We start from the raw sequence: 21125 nt of genomic DNA, 5'->3' as shown, positions 1-21125 counted from the left end.
TCCTTTAAGGCCTGACGCTCTGCCCTGGACAGATTGGACAGATTGTGGTGGGGGTATCACAAAAGGGATAAAAAAAAATCTTTGTATACTGCCTGATAGTAAGTTTCAATGTATGGGCCTTTTGACTGTGTTGGAAAAAAGGTAGCTGTGGGTTCAAGTTTTGTATGTGTGACTTCTGGGTCCATAAATGGGGCTAGCGTGTGACCATCAGTGTGGCCTTCTGACCAAAGTTCTTCTAAGATGTTCAGAAAAGTGTAGCCTTGTCTGATTAGTCACCTTTAAATATAGGGTCTAATATATACAGTATCTCACAAAAGTGAGTATACCCCTCACATTTTTGTAAATATTTTATTCTATCTTTTCATGTGACAACACTGAAGAAATGACACTTTGCTACAATGTAAAGTATTGAGTGTACAGCTTGTATAATGCCCCGTACACATGGTCGGATTTTCCGACGGAAAATGTGTGATAGGACCTTGTTGTCGGAAATTCCGACCGTGTGTAGGCTCCATCACACATTTTCCATCGGATTTTCCGACAAAGTTTGAGAGCAGGCTATAAAATTTTCCGACAACAAAATCCGTTGTCGGAATTTCCGATCGTGTGTACACAAATCCGACGCACAAAGTGCCACGCATGCTCAGAATAAATAAAGAGATGAAAGCTATTGGCTACTGCCCCGTTTATAGTCCCGACGTACGTGTTTTACATCACCGCGTTCAGAATGATCGGATTTTCCAACAACTTTGTGTGACCGTGTGTATGCAAGACAAGTTTGAGCCAACATCCGTTGGAAAAAATCCTAGGATTTTGTTGTCGGAATGTCCGATCAATGTCCGACCGTGTGTACGGGGCATAACAGTGTGAATTTGATTTCCCCTCAAAATAACTCACACTGCCATTAATGTCTAAACCGCTGGCAACAAGAGTACACCCCTAAGTATAAATGTCCAAATTGGGCCCTATTAACCATTTTCCCTCCTCGGTGTCATGTGACCCATTAGTGTTACAAGGTCTCAGGTGTGAATGGGGAGCAGGTGTGTTAAATTTGGTGTTATCGCTCTCACTTTCTTATACCGGTCACTGGAAGTTCAACATGGCACCTCATGGCAAAGAACTCTGAGGATCTGAAAAAAAGAATTGTTGCTCTACATAAAGATGACCTAGGCTATAAGAAGATTGCCAAGACCCTGAAACTGAGCTGCAGCACGGTGGCAAAAACCACACAGTGGTTTAACAGGACAGGTTCCACTCAGAACAGGCCTCACCATGATCGACCATAGAAGTTGAGTGCACGTGCTCAGCGGCATATCCAGAGGTTGTCTTTGGGAAGAAAACAATGAGTGCTGCCAGCATTGCTGCAAAGGTTGAAGGGGTGTGTGTGTGTGTGGGGGGGGGGGGGTCAGCCTGTCAGTGCTCAGACCATACGCCGCAAACGGCATCAAATTAGTTTGCTTGGCTGTCGTCCCAGAAGGAAGCCTCTTCTAAAGATGATGCACAAGAAAGCCCGCATACAGTTTGCTGAAGACAAGCAGACTAAGGACATGGATTACCGGAACCATGTCCTGTGGTCTGATGAGACCAAGATAAACTTATTTGGGTCAGATGGTGTCAAGCATGTGTGGCGGCAACCAGGTGAGGAGTACAAAGACAAGTGTGTCTTGCCTACAGTCATGCATGGTGGTGGAAGGGTCATGGTCTGGGGCTGCATGAGTGCTGCCGGCACTGGGGAGCTACAGTTCATTGAGGGAACCATGAATGCCAACATGTACTGTAACATACTGAAGCAGAGCATGATTCCCCCTACCTTCGGAGACTGGGCCACAGGGCTGTATTCCAACATAACGACCCCAAACACACCTCCAAGATAACCACTGCCTCGCTAAAGAAGCTGAGGGTAAAAGTGATGATGGACTGGCCAAGCATGTCTCTAGAACTAAACCTTATTGAGCATCTGTGGAGCATCCTCAAAACGGAAGGTGGAGGAGCGCAAGGTCCCTAACATCCACCAGTTCCGTGATGTCATCATGGAGGAGTGGAAGAGGACTCCAGTGGCAACCTGTGAAGCTCTGGTGAACTCCTTGCTGTCAGGGCTGGCCGCTCAGCTGTCGGCTAATTGCCAGCTCTTATCTCTCCAGTGTTACTCAGCTGTTGTTGATATCCTGCTCCTCAGTCCTGCCTACTTAAGCCATCCAGTCCAGAGGATCTCTGACTTCGCCTTGGTCAACACCACAGAATCTCCTGCGATCCTGTTCAAGACTTGCTTTGCTGACATCCCTTCTGGCTCCAGATCCTGCTTGCTGTTCCACTTCATTGATCCCTGACTTCTGGCTTGGCTGACTATCCATTCCAGTTACTGAACTTTGGCTATGTTTTGACTTTGTTCTTTTTACTTTTATTATTAAACAAGTGTGATTTAACTGTACTTCTGTCTTGGCCTGATTTCATGGTTTCTGACACTTGCCCAAGAGGGTTAAGGCAGTGCTGGAAAATAATGGTGGCCACATAAATTACTAAATGGTGCTTATTGTCCAAAAGGGAGAAGTTATTGCCCACATCCCTAAACTAGATAAATTGCAAACAGGGGGAATTTTCCTCTAAATGGGACTTTAAGGGGCACTACTCCTCTATATATCAAGACTGTAAATATAAAAATTATTTTATTTGAAAAAAGTTAAAAGATCTACAATACAGAGAGTGTACAGGGTTCAAATACAAAGATATGTAAAAATCCAATACAGTTGGAGACGACCACTACTGTTGAATGAATAAAACAGAAATGACCCAAAGCGTTTCGAGTTAGCGATATTTGTTCTCTTCTTCAGGGGTAGGTGGTTAGACACAGGACGTAAATACGTCTATAATTGATAAAAGATAAGTATAAGAATATACGCATTGTAAAACAAGCAAAACATCAGAAGCTCAGTCAAACAATTTGTGTGAATCCACTGACCATGACACACTCTCCTGAGGGATTGGTCAAGGCTGCATAAAAATTCAGGTGTATGATTACCTCTCCTAGCTCTCTATCCTCCATAACCTTTCCAGACAGACAGGGAGAAGCTGTCAACCCTGCAGCCAGTGAAACACAGAACAAAACAAGCACATGCAGCTCAACTGATTACAGTGAGCCAGTACCTAAATTTACCCAAACTAGCACCTGTCTAGGAAGGTGATACACAACTTAATTAAAAAAACATATAGCAATAACTCTCGGTGGAGCTGCTGGTTTAAGCGGGTCTGTTACCTTCACTTTGCTTCCCTCTGTTTCACAGGCACCGGGTCTAGGGGTTCCGTTGAGTTTACTGCTGGACGACACACGCATCAACACTGGAGTACGTTTTCAATGCTTTATTAAACAGTCAAACTTTAGGAAGTAGCAGGAAAGAGGTGGAAAAGGAAACCTTCAGGAGAAACTCAAATATCCTCTTCTAATATCTTAGCGACAAATGTCCTGGTAGATTTCAGATAATTATGTGGAATGTGTTCCCCTCATGGGACGCACTCTTTGCTCGTCTGGATAGGCCTCTCTCACCGGTCTAGCAGCCAGTATGCAGCACAAATCTAAAGTCTCTGCCACAGACTTACTTGGGGGGGGTAAATCCGCACTATCCTCTGCCACAGGATGTATCAGATCTTCTGCAGTGAACAGTCAGTCACAGTGCCTGAACCTTTAAGCCGAACCGGTGACACTATGCTGTATAATTACTTCTTTTGGATACGTCCTGCAACCGAGTCACCAGGCCCCTCCATAGACCAGCATGCTGCGTGATCTCTCCAAGACGGGTCCTCCCCTGGGATCTCCTCGATTGTCCCGCTTCGTCACACAGAACCGACAGCTCAGGACCATTCCTCGGCCGCGGTGGTAGGCCCCAGACAAGCCTCTGGACCCACCCCTGCGCCGCAGCATCGTGGGCCTCCCGATCAGAGGACCATGAGGTAGCTCCTTAACGCATACCTGTCGGCCAGGAGGGCCAGCAGGTGGCTGTAAAAACTATCCTAAAACATGGCGTCTGTCCCATAAATACCCCCTTCCCAGAATGCAACTCGGAGGACCACCTCCACCGAGCTTGTCTCCGAGACAGAGGAGCATCTATACACTTCGACACATTGCCTTTCCAACACTGACTAATGGTAACAGCAACACCCACCGGTCAGCACGGAAACACACACAACGTCAGCCAAGCTGGAACAGAGGCAAACTTTTAACCTTCCTAACACCCAATCTACTAAATTTACCTAATCTGCGGTAGATTGTAAATCTACCAGCGCTACAAACAAAACAAATTTTCATACTATTTTGTGCCAATTTTTCCTTGATAGTGGGAAGGAGACAGTACTCACCTCTTTTGGCCAGAATGCTTGGCCATTTAACTGGTCTTCCAGGAAGTCACGGGTGATGTTGGTTTTCTGCATGAACAGACCAAAAGAGTTGGACAACCTCTTATCCTCTCCTACAATGGGATCCTCCAGACCTGAGACAGACAATATCACTGACAGGCCACGTGTCAACGAACAGGATACATAATCACAGTACTGTGGGGGGAAATTTGAAGAGCCTTAGGAGGAAGCATATAGTGATTTGTATGCATTTTATTTCGTTATTCTGTTCAGTGTTAAAAAAATAAAAAACCAAAAACATTTCTTTATAGTCAGGGAAGTATGTTAAATATAGGCATTTCATATTTACCACTTTTTGCAAATCATTAGATGGATCTAAGCTAGGTCAGCCTTTTTATCTTGTTTTATATTTGCCAGAGCCTCTACTGCCTCTATAAAGCCTCACACCTTTTACCGCCTAATAGTTCTGCACCCTCGAGTGTCAGGAAATTACCATTCTCTCATTGAAATTGTAGCTTGCTGCCCTCACGCTCCAGTGCTCTATGCTGGCAGAGCTCAGTAACAGCTACAACTCTCATCACAAGTGTCCTCACACTGACCTATATTGCAGAATAAGAAAGATGATGTGTCAGATCAGGTGTGTTACGGAGTGCCAAGTGAGTTAGGTCTCTCTCTAGTGCCCAGCTGTGTACACAGTCATATTTAGACTTCCCTCACAACTGCTGCAACAAGAAAATGGAAGCAGGACTGTGAAAATGGAGATTGTTCATGATATGTCCATCTGAATGTGTATCAAGTTGTGTTGACAATCTGAGATTTGACAGATGAATAACAGAGGGTTGGGCTTAGCCCTAGTAAGGGGCAGGGCTTCCTCCTTATCTGGACAAAGGGCCTCCACAGGGAACAATTTGTAGAATAATGCAGGAATTTTCACTTTAGCAGTGATGATACTTTAGGAACATTTTAGGCTAGATCAGGTTCACCAACTTCAGCCGGTTTGTACAGGATGCAAACAGCTACGGTATAAGGTTATGAAGCAATTGCTGGGACCATGCTTTGCAAACATAGTCGTTGATGCACTTCGATTTATTTCTTTTTTGAAAAAAAAAAAATTGTTCTAATTAAATTTTATTTAAAACATCAGTATCAAAGTAGATGTAAAGGCCAACTATCAAACTGACATTGAAATATTCCCTCCCCTTTTCTCCCCATGGCCCTGCATGCCCTTAATCACAAGTTACTGTGCAAACAAGTTTTTTTCAGCGTTTTATACATTCAATGACCTCAAAGCTCGGGGTCCTCTTTTTCCTCTGGCACGCTTGCTGCTGTGGATGGTGGGAGGAGACTCTTTGCCGATTTGTGGGTGCCCTGCATATGGGGGTACATCTCCCATGCACGTGCTCACCAATGCCCAGGACCAGGCGGGTTGCATTCATGTGAAAGTCAACATTAAGGCGCAATCCCGGCTTATATAAGAGCCGTACAATGCACAGCTGTAAAGCAACATACAGATTCCTTCTGTAACACACTTGTCCCATATTGAGCCTGTGCTCCACTCCACCAGTCCAATTTTCCTCTGCAATCTTACTTCCAGGGCCAAAATTGAGTCCCTCTGCACACCAAGCAACAGAGCACTGCCCCCCTCCCTAGCTACTGGAGGACCTGTCACCCATGCCTGGTACCACTTCTCGCTGTCTGGCTATTACATTCCCACCTGTTCCATGGTTACCTGTAGCAACTACTTTACTGAGCATTCAATAGCACAGTTCAACAGTGCACTGTAAAGGAGTTCAGCCCTCACCAACTAATGCAGGCTGCCCAGGTTCATACCTTCTTCAAAGAATGTCCATTTAGCTTAAGCCCATTTTCCTGGTTCCAGGGAGAGTCCCAGCAGGATGACCCAGGAGGAGGCCACATGCTCCATTTGGACTACATGGTGCAGCTGTCCTTCCTATGAAATCCCATGTGGAAGAGAGACTGGCTGAGCCCTTCCCCTGTATTTATGTGGCTTGCAACAGGGGCGGGACCCAAAAAGCCCAGGAAAGAGTCTACACTTAGCTCCATCCCAGGCAGCCTGAACTAACTACATAGCTGCTCTGTGTAATTAACACATAAACAGAAATACTGTCAATGATACCCCAAAGGGTATCTGCTTATAAGTGGGTGACGTCACTGCTCTATTCAATTCCTTTCCTCCCCAATGCAGAGATGATCCGGAGCTTTACAGTCATGTGATCTCATGTATAAAAACATGAAAAAATGCTATTACACAGTGAAATGACACACTTGCTTTCCAGCTAAGCTACATCCATGTGCCCCCTCGTTTCTCCATTGTCACTGCTGCCATCTTCTCAGTCTTATTTTGGATACCAAGTCTAGTTTATCAGCTAGGCAGGGAAGCTGCATTTATTGTGCATTTTGACGCACAATGTGGTTATTCGCCTATCCAATCAGCATGCTGGGGTGGAAGAGTGTATTGCTTCAAGTGACCCTGTTGCTATACCGTGTCTCCCCGAAAAAATGACCTACCCCGAAAAGACCTACTGTGATTTTCGGGGGGGGGGCTGCAATATAAGCCCTAGTTTAAAGTGTTTGTAAAATGCTAGAATCCACTCTATTACAGTATTATATAATGTAAACTGTGTGAGTTTCTGTAATCTAATTGTGTCAAATACTTTCGGTATAGAGCTGCTCGCCACTCAGCTGACCTTCCGCTGCTCTCCTCCTCTTCTGCCAGCTGTCAGCGGGGAATCTTGCCCCCCACCTCTGCAGTGCTTGGAGCAGGAAGAGAGCTCCAGCGGGTCACGGAAGCACCGAGTGGCGATATAAGTAGGTATTTGGCATAATTATATTGCAAAAACATATAATGTAAACTGTGTATAATACTGTAATAGAGTAGATTCTAGCCGCTAGAGTCGGTGGGACTGACCACGGCTGCAGCCTAGCCCCAGTCAGCTTGCCACCACAACCCCCTCACTGTTGTCCAACAGAGCCCTGTGCCCCTCTGCACCGGGAATCACCCCTCCTGCTACTGGACCTCACTGCGGGGGCACTAGAGATTCACCGGAGGCTAGTCTACCTCAAATCGCCTGAGACGCAGCCACCGCACCACCTACTGTAAGTAACGCCAGCTCCCCCTCCATCTTCGGGACCATCAGCACAGGTAAGCCACCGGGGGCACTCTAGTAGTTGATCCAGGGGCCCTGTCCGATCGCCCCTCGGGGGGTCAGGAAGGAATTTTTTCCTCGACTGCACCATTGGCCAACGCAGCCAGGGGTTTTTTTTGCCTTCCTCTGGATCAACGAGAGGGAGGTAGGCAGCCTCACCTCCCTCCAGTACCTCCGCTCCAACACTCAGCCGTCACTCTCACCACTCCAGAGCAGTGGTTAGCCATCCGATCCCTCCATCCCCCTGCAAGGGTATCATCGCCGCACCAGTGCCTTCGTCATAACACCTTTCCTTCTAGCAACGCCGCCTTCCGCATCATGTGCAACTTCAAGTACACAGCAGACACCCTCCACAGGCTAAGAAACACGGCCGCAACTTTACCGACCACCACGCAAAAAAGACTAAAAAAAAAAAAGAACAATTACTAAGGACCAACCCACAATCAACCATCAAAGGCAGGGAGACACCGATCCAACCACAACAACTAGCATGCGCCCTGATCAACACCAGATCTGCAGTCAAGCACAGGCTGGAAATCCGCGATTTCATCATCGAAAACAACATAGACTGCCTCTTCATTACAGAAAGCTGGCTAACTTCCGACTGCAACACCATCCTAACTGAATTGGTGCCCAAGAACTACAGTATCCTATCTGAGCATAGAATAGGAAAAAAAGGAGGAGGTCTAGCAGTGATTTTCAAATCGCACCTGGGGTTCACCAAACCAAACTTACAGAACTCAGTGCCTTTCATGGAAACACTCTCACTGCATCTTCAAACAACACCTCAAGACACCATTCACATACTACTATGCTACAGACCACCAGGACCAAAGACCAATCTCCTCACGCCGCTCACTGAATTCTTCTCAATGCACACCTTGAAAACCAAAAACCTTATGGTACTTGGGGATTTCAATCTGTGGGCAAACTCTGCCCAAGACCCTATTGCAACCGCCTGCGTTAACCAAATGGAAGAACTTGGCCTGCAACAACTGATAAATGCTCCTACGCACGGTTCAGGACACACTTTAGATCTCATCTTCAAACAGAATATGGACATCGACGTATTCGACAACACTCCACTACCATGGACGGACCACCATGCTATCAAATTTAAAATCACCACTAACACCATCCTCCGGAAACAGAAACGGGCAACAGCAACACACTGGAATAGATCTCAGAAGAAACTACACTCTGAACTCTTCAAAACTACATTGTCGAGCAAAATTCTTCTGCTAAACCCAAACCTCTCAACGGAACAAACCCTCAACTCCCTAAACAATGTTTTACTACAAACAGCAGACTCCGTGGCGCCAAAACGCAGAACACCCGTCCGCAAAAAAAACTCGAGTTGGTTTAATGGCACTCTCACCCTACTCAAGCAAGAACGCAGAAGAGCTGAGAGAACTTGGAGAAGAAATCCCACCAAGGAAAACCATGCTAACTACAAAGCACTCACGGTGAAATACCACAAGGCAATCTTCAAAGCCAAAAAAGAACATTTTGCAGACACCATCTCATCCGCCTTAAACCGCCCACGGGAACTTTTCAAAATAGTTGCTCAATCAATGAACCCGACCTGCCTAGAGCCCCCTGCAAACGATACTCAAGAATTCTGCAATGAGTTATCAAATTTCTTCATCGACAAAATCGACAACATTCGGAAAGCAATTCATCAGAAAACAACAACCAACCTCACCCAACCAATGCAAAAAGAGCATATCGACACGAACATCACTCAACCACCGAAGTTCTTTTTGTCCCCAATCACTACGGACACGACTAAAAACATCATCGGAAGCCTTCGCGACAGCACATCACCGAACGACATCATCCCCACCAAATTGTTCAAAGAATGTTCCGACATCCTGGCCCCCACCCTAACACATCTCATAAATCAATCATTCAAAGAAGGGACTGTGCCAACCTCCCTCAAGCAAGGCATCGTCAAACCCCTGCTAAAGAAACCTAATCTCGACCCTAAAGACCCTAACTGCCGCAGACCAATAACAAGCCTCAACACCATCTCCAAGATTATAGAGAAAGCAGTAGTACAGCAGCTACAACACCACCTGGAGACACACCACCTCCTGGACCCTCTGCAATCAGGCTTCCGCCCAGGCCATGGCACAGAAACAGCACTTCTCAAAATATGGGACGACGCCCTCGAAGCAGCAGATGACGGAGAACCGAGTCTCCTGGTACTGTTAGACCTTAGCGCAGCATTCGATACAGTGGACCACAATACTTTACTTGTCCGCCTCTCAGAAGTTGCAGGAGCCACAGATTCTGCCCTAAAATGGTTTACATCCTTCTTAGAGAATCGCTCTCAGACAGTGAAACTAGGAACATTCACCTCGGAATCTCGGGCAGTCTCCTGTGGAGTCCCTCAGGGCTCACCCTTGTCACCAGTGCTATTTAACATCTACATCCGCCCGCTTCTCAATATCATCAGGAAAACGGACCTCTGCTTCCACTCATACGCAGACGACACCCAACTCTACCTTCGCATTAACGGACAAAAAGATCATCATCAGCAACTACAGAAATGCCTCACTTTAATCAATGACTGGATGACCACTAACTCCCTCAAACTCAACGGATCAAAAACAGAACTTCTTCTCCTGCAAGCCAACAAAAATTCCAAAATTAAGACTCCGTGGACACCACCCTCCATCCTCGGACAGACCATCTCCCCCAGCACCAAAGTCAAGAGTCTCGGAGTCATCTTTGACTCAGGAATGACAATGGATGCACAAATAGGATCGGTGGTGAGCGGATCCCACCACCTCCTCCGCCTGCTTCGCAGACTCATCCCCTTCATCCCAGAAGAGGACAAAGTGGCAGTTGTGGGAACAATCATCAATTCCCGACTCGACTACGCAAATTCCCTCTACGTAGGTCTACCCCAATATCAGCTTGCGTGCTTGCAACTCATCCAAAATACGGCGGCAAGACTGTTAACAGGAAAAAAGCCCTGGGAATCCATCTCCCCATCCCTAAAAAGCCTACATTGGCTAACTGTGAAGAATCGGATCATATTCAAGACCCTCTGCCTCACCCATAAATGCATACAAGGAAACGCTCCGCAATATCTCCGGGAAAAAATAAAACACTACACACCGAATCGCAGTCTTCGATCAGCTAACCAAAACCTCCTCATCATTCCCAAATACCGCTACAAAGCAAAGGGAGAACGTAGATTTGCAGTCCAAGGACCTCGACTATGGAATGCTCTCCCAACCAACCTCCGCATGGAAGAAAACCACCAGGCCTTCAGGAAAAAACTAAAGACCTTCCTTTTCTAGAAGCTGGCTACAGAGAATACATCTAGCGCCTTGAGGCGATTCAGTTCGCAATTGCAGCGCTTTACAAATCATTCATTCATTGATTCTAGCATTTTACAAGCACTTTTACTCGGTTCCACTGGGGATTCCTGACAGGCAGGGAGGGAGAGAGAAGACAGCACATGCCATAAAACCTACCCCGAAAATAAGCCCTACTGTGTCTTTTGTTGTCAAAATGAATATACAGTATCTCACAAAAGTGAGTATACCCCTCACATTTTTGTAAATATTTTTTCTATCTTTTCATGTGACAACACTGAAGAAATGACACTTTGCTACAATGTAAAGTAGTGAGTGTACAGCTTGTATAACAGTGTACATTTTCTGTCCCCTCAAAATAACACACAGCCATTAATGTCTAAACCACTGGCAACAAAAGTGAGTACACTCCTAAGTGAAAATGTCCAAATTGGGCCCAATTAGCCATTTTCCCTCCCCAGTGTCACGTGACTCGTTAGTGTTACAAGGTCTCAGGTGCGAATGGGGAGCAGGTGTGTTAAATGTGTCTCAATCTCTCATACTGGTCGCTGGAAGTTCAACATGGCACCTCATTGCAAAGAACTCTAAGAATCTGAAAAAAAGAATCGTTGCTCTACATAAAGATGGCCTAGGCTATAAGAAGATTGCCAAGACCCTGAAACTGAGCTCCAGCACGGTGGCCAAGAACATACAAAAGTTTAACAGTACCAGTTCCACTCAGAACAGGCCTCGCCATGGTCGACCAAAGAAGTTGAGTGCACGTGCTCAGCATCATATCCAGAGGTTGTCTTTGGGAAATAGACATATGAGTGCTGCCAGCATTGCTGCAAAGGTTGAAGGGGTGGGAGGTCAGCCTGTCAGTGCTCAGATCATACGCCGCACACTGCATCAAAATTGGTCTGCATGGCTGTCGTCCCAGAAGGAAGCCTCTTCTGAAGATGATGCACAAGAAAGCCCACAAACAGTTTGCTGAAGACAAGCAGACTAAGACTAATTTACACTGTTATACAAGCTGTACACTCACTACTTTACATTGTAGCAAAGTGTCATTTCTTCAGTGTTGTCACATGAAAAGATAGAATAAAATATTTTAAAAAATGTGAGACGTGTACTCCTTTTTGAGATACTGTAAGACCCGGGTTATTCTCGGGGGAAACACTAATAAAATAGTCCAGACAGTAGAAGCCCTAAATAAAAATGCTGACCATTTACGTGTCCATTGAGCGGTGAGGGAACATTATTTTACAGCGCGTTTCTTAGAATGTTTACAGGGTCACTAACTGCAGTGAGAAAAAATGAGCTCACAACCTGGCTGTGTAGTCTGCCAGGAGTGCCTGAATCACAAGACTGACTGAATGGAGTTGCAAATATTTTGACAAGAAAACAGTTCACATTAACTGTATGTGTTTCAACAGTCAAATGAGCAGCTTGCCTGAAGTTTCTCTTTAGATGGATGTATTCACTAAAAAACTGTCTGTAAGTCAATGTATACACCTTTAAAATGTGTTCCAGTTAAACTCCATTGGGGAACTATTCTGTAATAAACAGCTGACAGCTCATTACATTTTTCCAGCTGAACTGAGGGCTGTGTGAGGTCTGAGCTTTTATCTGAAATTGGCAGTGCTGACACCGGCTGGTAAAAAAATAAAAAATAAAAAAAAAAAAAAAGGTTGCTCAATACACAGAACTGAATTGATGTTTAGATCAGCAACTCCCATAAATCAGTGAATCTAAGATAAGATTTCACACAGCCCTCAGTTCATGAAATTTAATATAATGGCTGTGAAACACTGAACTAGCATCTCCCTTGTGAGTACATTTAACTGTGTGGGGGCTGAACTCATCTAGTGATTAAACAAATGGGGTGCGGAAGTAGTAATCAAATATTGTGGACGTCCTTTGCACTAGCAATGTCATTTGTCACCTTGTCCAAATCTTGTACAGACTCTACTTGCTTCTGTAGGTACTCTGCCATCCCATCCGCTACCTCACGAGCAGCATTGGCAATCACCTCCTGGTAGACCACAGCCAAGTTCCTAAACTCCTGAGAGATCTGAGAACAGAAAAAAATATAAAGCAATTGTAGCACTACCCGTATAGATTTCCCTGGACCTCCCTCTGATTATCCTGCAGCCAGATACTTGGGTATTTTCACACAACCAGGTGCACACTCATCCACTCATTATCCAATGACCAGTCTAGAGGATTTGTTTTTTGTATTTATTGGTAGAACTTGGATAGAAGAAGGTGATTATTCGGATATTCCAACTTTAACTATGCACAGATGAGGACAACTCTCACTTGGCCCCACCTGGTTGAATTGAATAGCAGAGTCTTTGCTGAACCATACAGTATTTGTATGGAAGAATAAGTTCTTTGCTTACTCCGGCAGCAGACTCAATGAACCCTGATTCTTCGGGACACTAACCAGTATCCTCTTTAGCCGGCACCTTTCCACTGACATTACTAGCTTGCAGGGATGGCCCTCACAGAACAGGCCCCCTAGACTTAAAGGAGAGAGGGGTTTTGGGACTTTAAGTGAGGCATATGGCACAATGGGCTCAGTGCCTCTATTCCTGTATATATGCAAAAAGAGAAGAGGATGGGACTTTGAATGAGGTGCATGCGAAACAAAAAAGGTAAAATAGTGTGGATTAACCATATAAAGGAATCCTATGTATGTAAAAAGTAGAGTAATATATCAATACATATAGAAGATAGTGATGTTGGAAGCAGTTTTTATTGGACAGCCTCATCATGAAAATGTAGAAAAATACATATAAACAGTAATTCATACAAATAAGAAAAAAATTGCCCCAATGATTCAATCATATCAAACACATTGTGACGTGCACTTTGGATTTAAAGCGGATGATGTAGGTACGGAATAAAATACAATAAAATGAATGATTGACAAAAGGTTCCATTTAGCATATATACACGATTGTAGTAATTGCAACCTATAGGGCTTGACGCGTTTCGTGGAGCAATTCCACTTCATTGGGAGCGGGTACAATATATGAAATTTTAAAAGGTATATATAGAAAACATTCACTAATAGTTTAAACAATAGGGGAGGGGAGACCTAAGAATCCATGTGTGGTGGATTTGTAGGGCATTTGGGTTAATGTCCAACAGGCGCCCCCCCCCCCCCCAAAAAAAAAAGTCTGGACCATAGTCGTGCACACAGGATGTGCCAGGGCACACCACACCCTAATCACCCCTTGTGCATACCTCCCAACCTCCCTGGATTGTGCGGACTGTCCCGAGATTTTAATTAAATCCTGGTGTCCCACCAAACCAGGCTGAATCCCAAAGCCCACATTTCGGCACTCGGCTCCACTAATTTGCCTGAAAAGGTAAAATACTGTCCCTCTATGTGTCTCCCTTGCAGTTGTGTTTGTCACAGGCAGCTACAGAAGAAGCAGTTTTTTTTATTCTGGGAAGGGGGCAGGTACTAAAGGCTGGCACAGGGAGTAGGGAGGTGGGGCTATGATTGCCTGTGATTGGCTTTATAATTGTGAGGGGCATGGCTATAAGCCAATCACAGTCTATCATAGCCCTGCCCCCTACCCGGCATAAACAAAAAGCATTTCCTCTTTAGCTGCCTGTGACAAGCGCAGCTACATGGGGAGACACAAAGAAAATTGACTTACTTCTGTTCTTCTCCCTGGGACTCTTCACAGTACTAGGGGTAGTGCAACTCTGGCTCTTAACCTCTTTTTCCTATTCCCTGGTCCAGTAGGCAGGGCTATGAGTAGCTGTAATTTAGATGGAAGACCCAAAGTATATTCTATGGGTATAAGAAGGCTTTTGGTTTTATTTAACCACTCCTCTTTAAATCCCTCCCACTGTAGACACAATTTGGCCACACCCATCATGTGGGCTTTGAGCTTTGGTGTGTACACACCTATGGGCTGGACAGAAAACCAGATGGTGGCCCTAAAAATCTGAGAAAAAAAGATGCTGAAAAGCCCAAGAGGCTCTGGCTGAATGAAGGGAGTGAGCCTTAACAGGAGAATGGGGATTCCAACCCTTCAAGGTGTAAGACTTAGTGCTAACCTGCCTAAGCCACAACTTATGAGTGAGGTCGGCCAAGGGGGATTTCCTAAGTAGACTCAAAAGGAGGCTTCTGTAAAGCCACCTGGGCCAAAACTAAGATACCAAGGCTACACAGGTGTACAAATAGGGGAAGCAACATGAGTTACCCCCTGAACAAAGGCCTTTTATGAAGTCTCTGAAAGGGGATGGCAAGTGCCAAGATTTGCTCCAGAAGAGATTGGGGAAAGGACAATACCCTTCCAATGGAGTATTGTCGAAATTGAAACTTCCATGATTGCACCACGTGAACTTGTCCCACACAGTCAGTTGAGCTCTAGAGGCCTGGAGTGAAGCCAAGCAAAGATCACTGCCTCAAATGAGGCTCAGAACCCTCATGCAAAAATGGACTTCAGGAAGCTTTTTAGAGCGCAATGCCGGACATGAAATTGGAGGGTCAACACTCTTTCCTAAAAAAGAAACACCGGGACTTGCGCCCTGTCCAAGACTAGGCCCAGATACTCCAAGCTTGTTCTGTGTGTTAAGGATCCACAGATGGTGAGGATTCTAGCTTCAAAAACAGATACTCCCCAAAACTTTAATCATTTCTTTCAGGTTGGTATACACAGAGGGCGACTGCCTATCCTCCCAGGAGGAGTTCAGGCTCCTCTTGATCAGAAAGCAATGCTGCTGTGATGCACGAGTCAGACAATTGCTCAGGAGACGCGGACTGGCAGAATTTACACCTTGAGTTTTTTGCAGTCTCTATGAGAGCAAATACTTTCCCCATCAAGGCTGCAAATTACTCTCAAGTTAAAAAGAAGGAATGGGGAGTTACCCAAGGAGATAAGGGGAGGCTATAAAGTGTAGAGGTCCAAAGACCCAGAAGTTGAGAGGAACCCTGAATACCTTCCATTATGGTCCTGTATGCCATATACTGGCCTACCCCTTCATCCCACTTTTCTTCTGTCTGATGCCTGCCATGAGGGTGAGGGCGATTCCCCATGGGGTACTCACAAGCTCGATCAGTACAGAGACTGTTGCTACAGATCAGAAAGATTCCAGCTGTCTTGAGTCCCACAACTGAAGCTACTGGTGAAGACCAATGCCAAAAACTGAGCCACAATCTGGAGCGGAGTTGCAGCTGGAGCTGTAGTGTGCAATCTGTAGCAGAGCAATGGTGATGACGCCTAGAGAAAGGAGGAGGCTGTGTACCTCCTACAGATGGGAGTGTGCACACATAATGAGCCAGTGTGCACTCAAATGAATCAAAGGGCCTACGCCAAAGTCCCCTTGCTAAGTGTAAAATGGCGCACGCTTGCTTATGGCAGCAACAAACGATTTAGATTGGTGCTTGCTAGATCATGGTCACAACAAGCTGTTTAAAAGTATCGCAGCAAACCTGTAACACACTGCTCCTGGGCTAAGGTGCCCTCAAAAGGAGCAAAGCCCTGGACTTACCACACCAGGGAAAAAGCACTTTCCCAGGGGATAGACCACTAGGTGGAAATTCCCTGCTTTGCCCAGTTCAAGAGGGCTTACCCTCTCCTCCATGGAGAAGGTCTTCAGGGACTGGAGCTACTGGATATGTAGAGCACTCTGCAGCCAACTACACCATGTTGCACTGCCTTACTGAGGCTAAATGCCACACGCAGAGGGGCAATCATTCCAGAAGTATCAGTGCACCCAGGTGGAGTACTTCTACATGTGAAGGACCAAGCTTCAAGCTCCAATCTTCCAGTATAATAAGCCAAAAAAGTATCTTGAGCCAGAAACCTGCTCTTATTAGAGAGGTCATCCATCACCTTAGGACGCTAAAAAAAAAAAAAAAAAAAAAAAAATCTGAGGATTACTGGGAGAGGGAGGTTTAAATGACCTATTCTAAACAATTGTTTGCTAGCATCAAATTCATGGTCAAGACTTAAAGGAACCCGTGTCCTGTACTGTAGGATTAAGAAAAAAGAAAAAAAAAGAAAGGGAGCACCTCTGTTTATGTGATGATAAAGTGCTATTCCGTGAATCTCGTCACAGTTTTCCTTTTTTCTCAAAACAATAAAACAGAAAGAAATAGGTCTAGATAGCAAGCGAGGAGAGATGGGGGAGAGAGAAGGTCAGAAGTGGGGGGGGGGGGGGAACATGGATCATCAGAGTAGATAAGTTATAACATAATTCTTGGAGTTTGTCACAAAGTGGAGACGCAAAGGGAGGTTTTGTAAGATTCAGGTAGCTGGGTCATTCCCCAGGAGGGCCTGGCCCTCATCAGAGTACACAAATAAATTCCAGGTTTTAGAGTATTGGTCCTGTCGATGTCTGACCGAGAGGATAAGGTCCTCCATTTTGTTTATGTCTGCGACCTTTCTAAGCCAAATGACGATGGTTGGTGGGTGTAAGGATTTTCAATGGAGGGCAATACATGATTTGGCAGCGTCTAGGAGGTGACGGATTACGGACCTCTTATAGGATTTTCTCCGGGATCGTTGAGGCATGGAGGAGAAAGAAGGCGGGATCGTCCGGGATGGGGCGTTACGTAAATTTCTGTGTGATGTGGCAGACATTTGTCCAGAAGTCTTCTATTTTGGAACACGCCCAGAAGATATGTAGAAGAGTTCCTCGGTCCCTCTGGCACCCCCAACATAGGTCAGGCGTCGAGGGAATGAATTTATGTAGTTGGGAAGGGGTTCTGTACCACCTCCACATAAGTTTAAAGTTAGTTTTCTGAATTTTTGTACAGATAGAGGATTTGTGTATGAATTGAAGGATATGGTGTCGCTGACTCAGGTTAAATTTACAATTTAAATACTGTTCCCACCCGATCAGGCCCAGAGGTTGGTAGTCAGCTGGGGGCGTAATCAACAGGTTGTAGGTGAGCAAGAGTGTGTGTGGTAATACTCCACTGTCTGAGCGGTATTCCTTTAAAGTGGTGTGGGGTTGGCTAGAGTCTCTGGGAGGGGGTATGGACTGTAAGAAATGGCAGAGCTGAAGTGCTCTGAAAAAATCCAAGCGGAAAGGACCTTCCGGATTTGTGATTTCTGATATGGACATCCATTGTCCTGGGGCTCGGAAATGAGGGACTTGGAAATAGCCTAAGCTGATCAAGTTCTGAAAGATCATATCATGAAGTTCCGGTGTGAACTTAGGGTTACCCAATATAGGGAATGAGGGCGAGTTTCGGGATGAGAGTGAGGCTTGACATATTTGCGCGTAGTGGGTACAATGAGAGGATGCTGTTTAATGTTGGTGGGTAGCGTTGCGTAACACCATGGTGCTCTATGGAGGGGTCTGTTCCAACTGAGGCCATAGCATGGTGTCCCAATGTCAGCACCAGTCTATTAGCCTATTATTCAGGATTTATATAGCGCCAACAGTCTAAGGGGGCACATCATCATTAAGCACCAATGTAAGGTGGCCTTACACTGACCATCAATGTAAGCGAGCACTTCACCACTATCCACCAATACAGTATAAGGGAGCACTTCACCATTAACCATCATGATAAACCGATCTTAGTGACCACCATTGTAAGGAGGCAATACACTGACCACTACTGTAAGAGGACCCTTTACAACTAACAATCAATTTATATAATTGTGCGGATTCGATCTACGTAATAGCCCAATAAAAATGCTTTCAAATGAAAAATAATGCAATGGCAGCATGGTAACAGATCACATAAACTAGTCCCTAGCTTTACTCACTGCTGGGAAACCCTCAAGCACTTGGCGAGTATTCTTCTTGCTGTCCATGAACCTCCAGTCAGGCTGGTACAGTAGATTGTAAAAGTTTTTCAGAATGTGGATCTTGGTTACCAGACAGATAGTCATGTCATCCTCCACAGTGTCCACAGCTTTCACAACCAGATAGAATATACATAGTATGTGCCTAAGGAGTACAGACAGAAGACAGCTCCTTACAATCCATCAGTACTATCTCTACTATCCAATCCAATTTCTAGCGATGCCCACTTCTGTGAAATCGCTGGTACATGTGTAGCGCTACTCTAGTAGCTAAAGTAGTTTCTCAGATGTTCCTTTCCCCACTAGTGCAGTGGCAGCCAGACATACAGAAACATTCCCTCATCTGGCTCAATAAACAGCCCGGGTTGCTTTTTTTTTATATTTATTATTGAACAAACTTGGATAGGACACTGGGAGCTTTGGGATACCCCAACAAATGTTGAGCAGTAACAAGAGGGTACTCTTTACTCTACAGCTAAACCTAGGAACAGTCCCTTCAGTGGTAGTGGTAGCCCCCCCCCCCCCCCAAAAAAAAAAAAAAAAAGTGGACAGCACAGTCCCAGGCCTGGCAAACTTAAGCCTTGATGCTCAAGGGGTTGCTGCCACAGGCACACAGTGTCCCTGGATACTGCCTTCCAATATTCGACAGACTTTCCTCAGTGAACTTTCCAGACTGGATCCTCAACAAAATCTCTTGTACAGCTGCAGTGATTCTCAGCAAGTAGTCAAACCCAAACCCCCCCCCCCCCGGGTCAGCAGAAGCTGGGACCTCAGTGAACATAAGCCCTCCAGGCTGCGAACTTCTCCCCTGGCCTTAGGGACTATTGACACATTCCCTCCTTGTGGGCCGTGATGCTTCAAATCTGTAGGTTGAACTAGACCTCCATATATGCCATCCACTGACAATGTTAATTCTAGTCTTGCCTGAATACTCTGTATTTGATTGCGGTGCCTTTCACCATATCTCAGTTAGATTGCCTATCCGAACATGGGGTATACTATATTCATTATGTCTGTCAAAATGATGTCTTGCACTACAAACTATGTTATGTTTTACTTTATTCTTTGTTATCTATTAGAATTTAAATTCTCCTAAACAAATACCCCCGATGAAAGGACTTTGAACCTGAAACACGTTGGGTACCGGAAGGCTTTTTCTGGATGTTGGCTATCGGAAAGTGTTTTTGGTTACTGGAGAGAATCTACTCTATATACCTACTTTTGTAGTCTATTGCAAGATATTATATTGTGTGTATGTGTCTGATGTTCATGTTTGTTTTAGCAATCATTGTGTGATGATTTTTTAGTTTCCATTTGTATTAATAAAACGACTTTTTACTCATTCCATTAGTGTTGTTGCCAATTTAAAGTCCCAATTGGGGGTACCCAAACTTTCTCGAACTTCTTCTCATGGACGATAACAGAGGTGCCTCAGGCTCCAAACTATTTATGCACTCCCACAGCCAATTTCTGGGCACCCTCCCCCAAGGACTGGCTGAGACAACATAAACATTCAGGCTGCTAATTTGCCTCCTCCCACCCATTATGTTCTGGTATTCTCCAAAAGACAGGAGGAAGTAATCAAAGCTGCAGCCTGCAGAGCCCAAGAGTAGCCCAAGAGTAGCCCAAAATAATCACAAACTTCTCAACTGATAACAGTGGAACCAAACAGAACTAAATTTGCCTAACTTTCCTAGCAGCCTATCTGGGAGGGTGCTACACATGCTACTTCTGTTCCTGGCATCCTAGGGTGCTATTTCCATCTACAAAAAAAAAAAAAAAAAAACTTGGTTGCCCCATCAGATGACACACCATCAATGCTAAGGCACGGATGCCTCAGCGACTGATAGAAAATAAAAATTCCCACATTTTCCAAAACCAGTATTTTCTAAAAATGAATGTTTAACAACAGAAAATACTCTCACCGTAGCTCCCCTTCCACAGCCTGGATAACTGGTGCGTAGCTCCTGCCGGTCTCATTTAGATATTTGTAGCAGGTTTGTAGGCTCTCACTCATGGATTCCTGTCAGGAAAGAGAGATTGGATGGAACCTGCGGATGGACAGACATTTTGCAGAACAAAGCATTTGTACACAGTGCAGCCTTCTATGAGCAGCCCCATTATTATTATTATACGAGATTTATATAGCGCCAACAGTTTACGCATCGCTTTACAATGTATAAGGGGGACAACACAATTAAAGTACAGTTCAATACAAAAGGTACAGGAGGGCCCCTGCTCATAGAGCTTACATTCTAAAAGGGAGGGGGTGGTGGTGCAAAAGGTAATAGCTGCAAAGAATGATTTGACAGCTTGCGAACTGTCAGTGGTGACTGCTGCCTGCTGGGCTTCTGTGCAGGGGAAAGGCATACAGCTCAATTCACAAAGCTCTGAATGTGCTACAAAAAAAAAATAAAAATAATATCAAATGGTGTTCAAAATCTTTTTCTAATAAAGCAGCCACATCCTGAATAGAAAAGCCTGTCCCCAGCCAGCATGCTGCAGAGAAG

The 21125-nt window shown here is 45.1% G+C and overlaps 1 protein-coding gene across 1 annotated transcript in view; it reads right to left on the bottom strand.

The window, feature by feature from the left end:
- The window catches only part of LOC141141153 (squalene synthase-like), a 43369-nt gene extending 24630 nt beyond the window's left edge, over positions 1 to 18739 (bottom strand). Inside the window, exons 1-3 of the mRNA XM_073628858.1 lie at positions 18577 to 18739; positions 12768 to 12896; positions 4348 to 4539 (exon numbers count right to left, since the gene is read on the bottom strand). Coding sequence (XP_073484959.1) covers positions 4348 to 4539; positions 12768 to 12896; positions 18577 to 18702 — 447 coding nt within the window. The 5' untranslated portion in view covers positions 18703 to 18739. The remainder of the gene's footprint in view (positions 1 to 4347; positions 4540 to 12767; positions 12897 to 18576) is intronic.
- Positions 18740 to 21125: the final 2386 nt, after the last annotated feature.

Source organism: Aquarana catesbeiana, linkage group LG04 (genome assembly GCF_042186555.1).
Source record: "Aquarana catesbeiana isolate 2022-GZ linkage group LG04, ASM4218655v1, whole genome shotgun sequence".
In the NCBI taxonomy this organism is placed as follows: Eukaryota; Metazoa; Chordata; class Amphibia; order Anura; family Ranidae; genus Aquarana; species Aquarana catesbeiana.
Note: the sequence above shows the minus strand (reverse complement) of the source record. Positions and strands in the feature narration are given on the sequence as shown.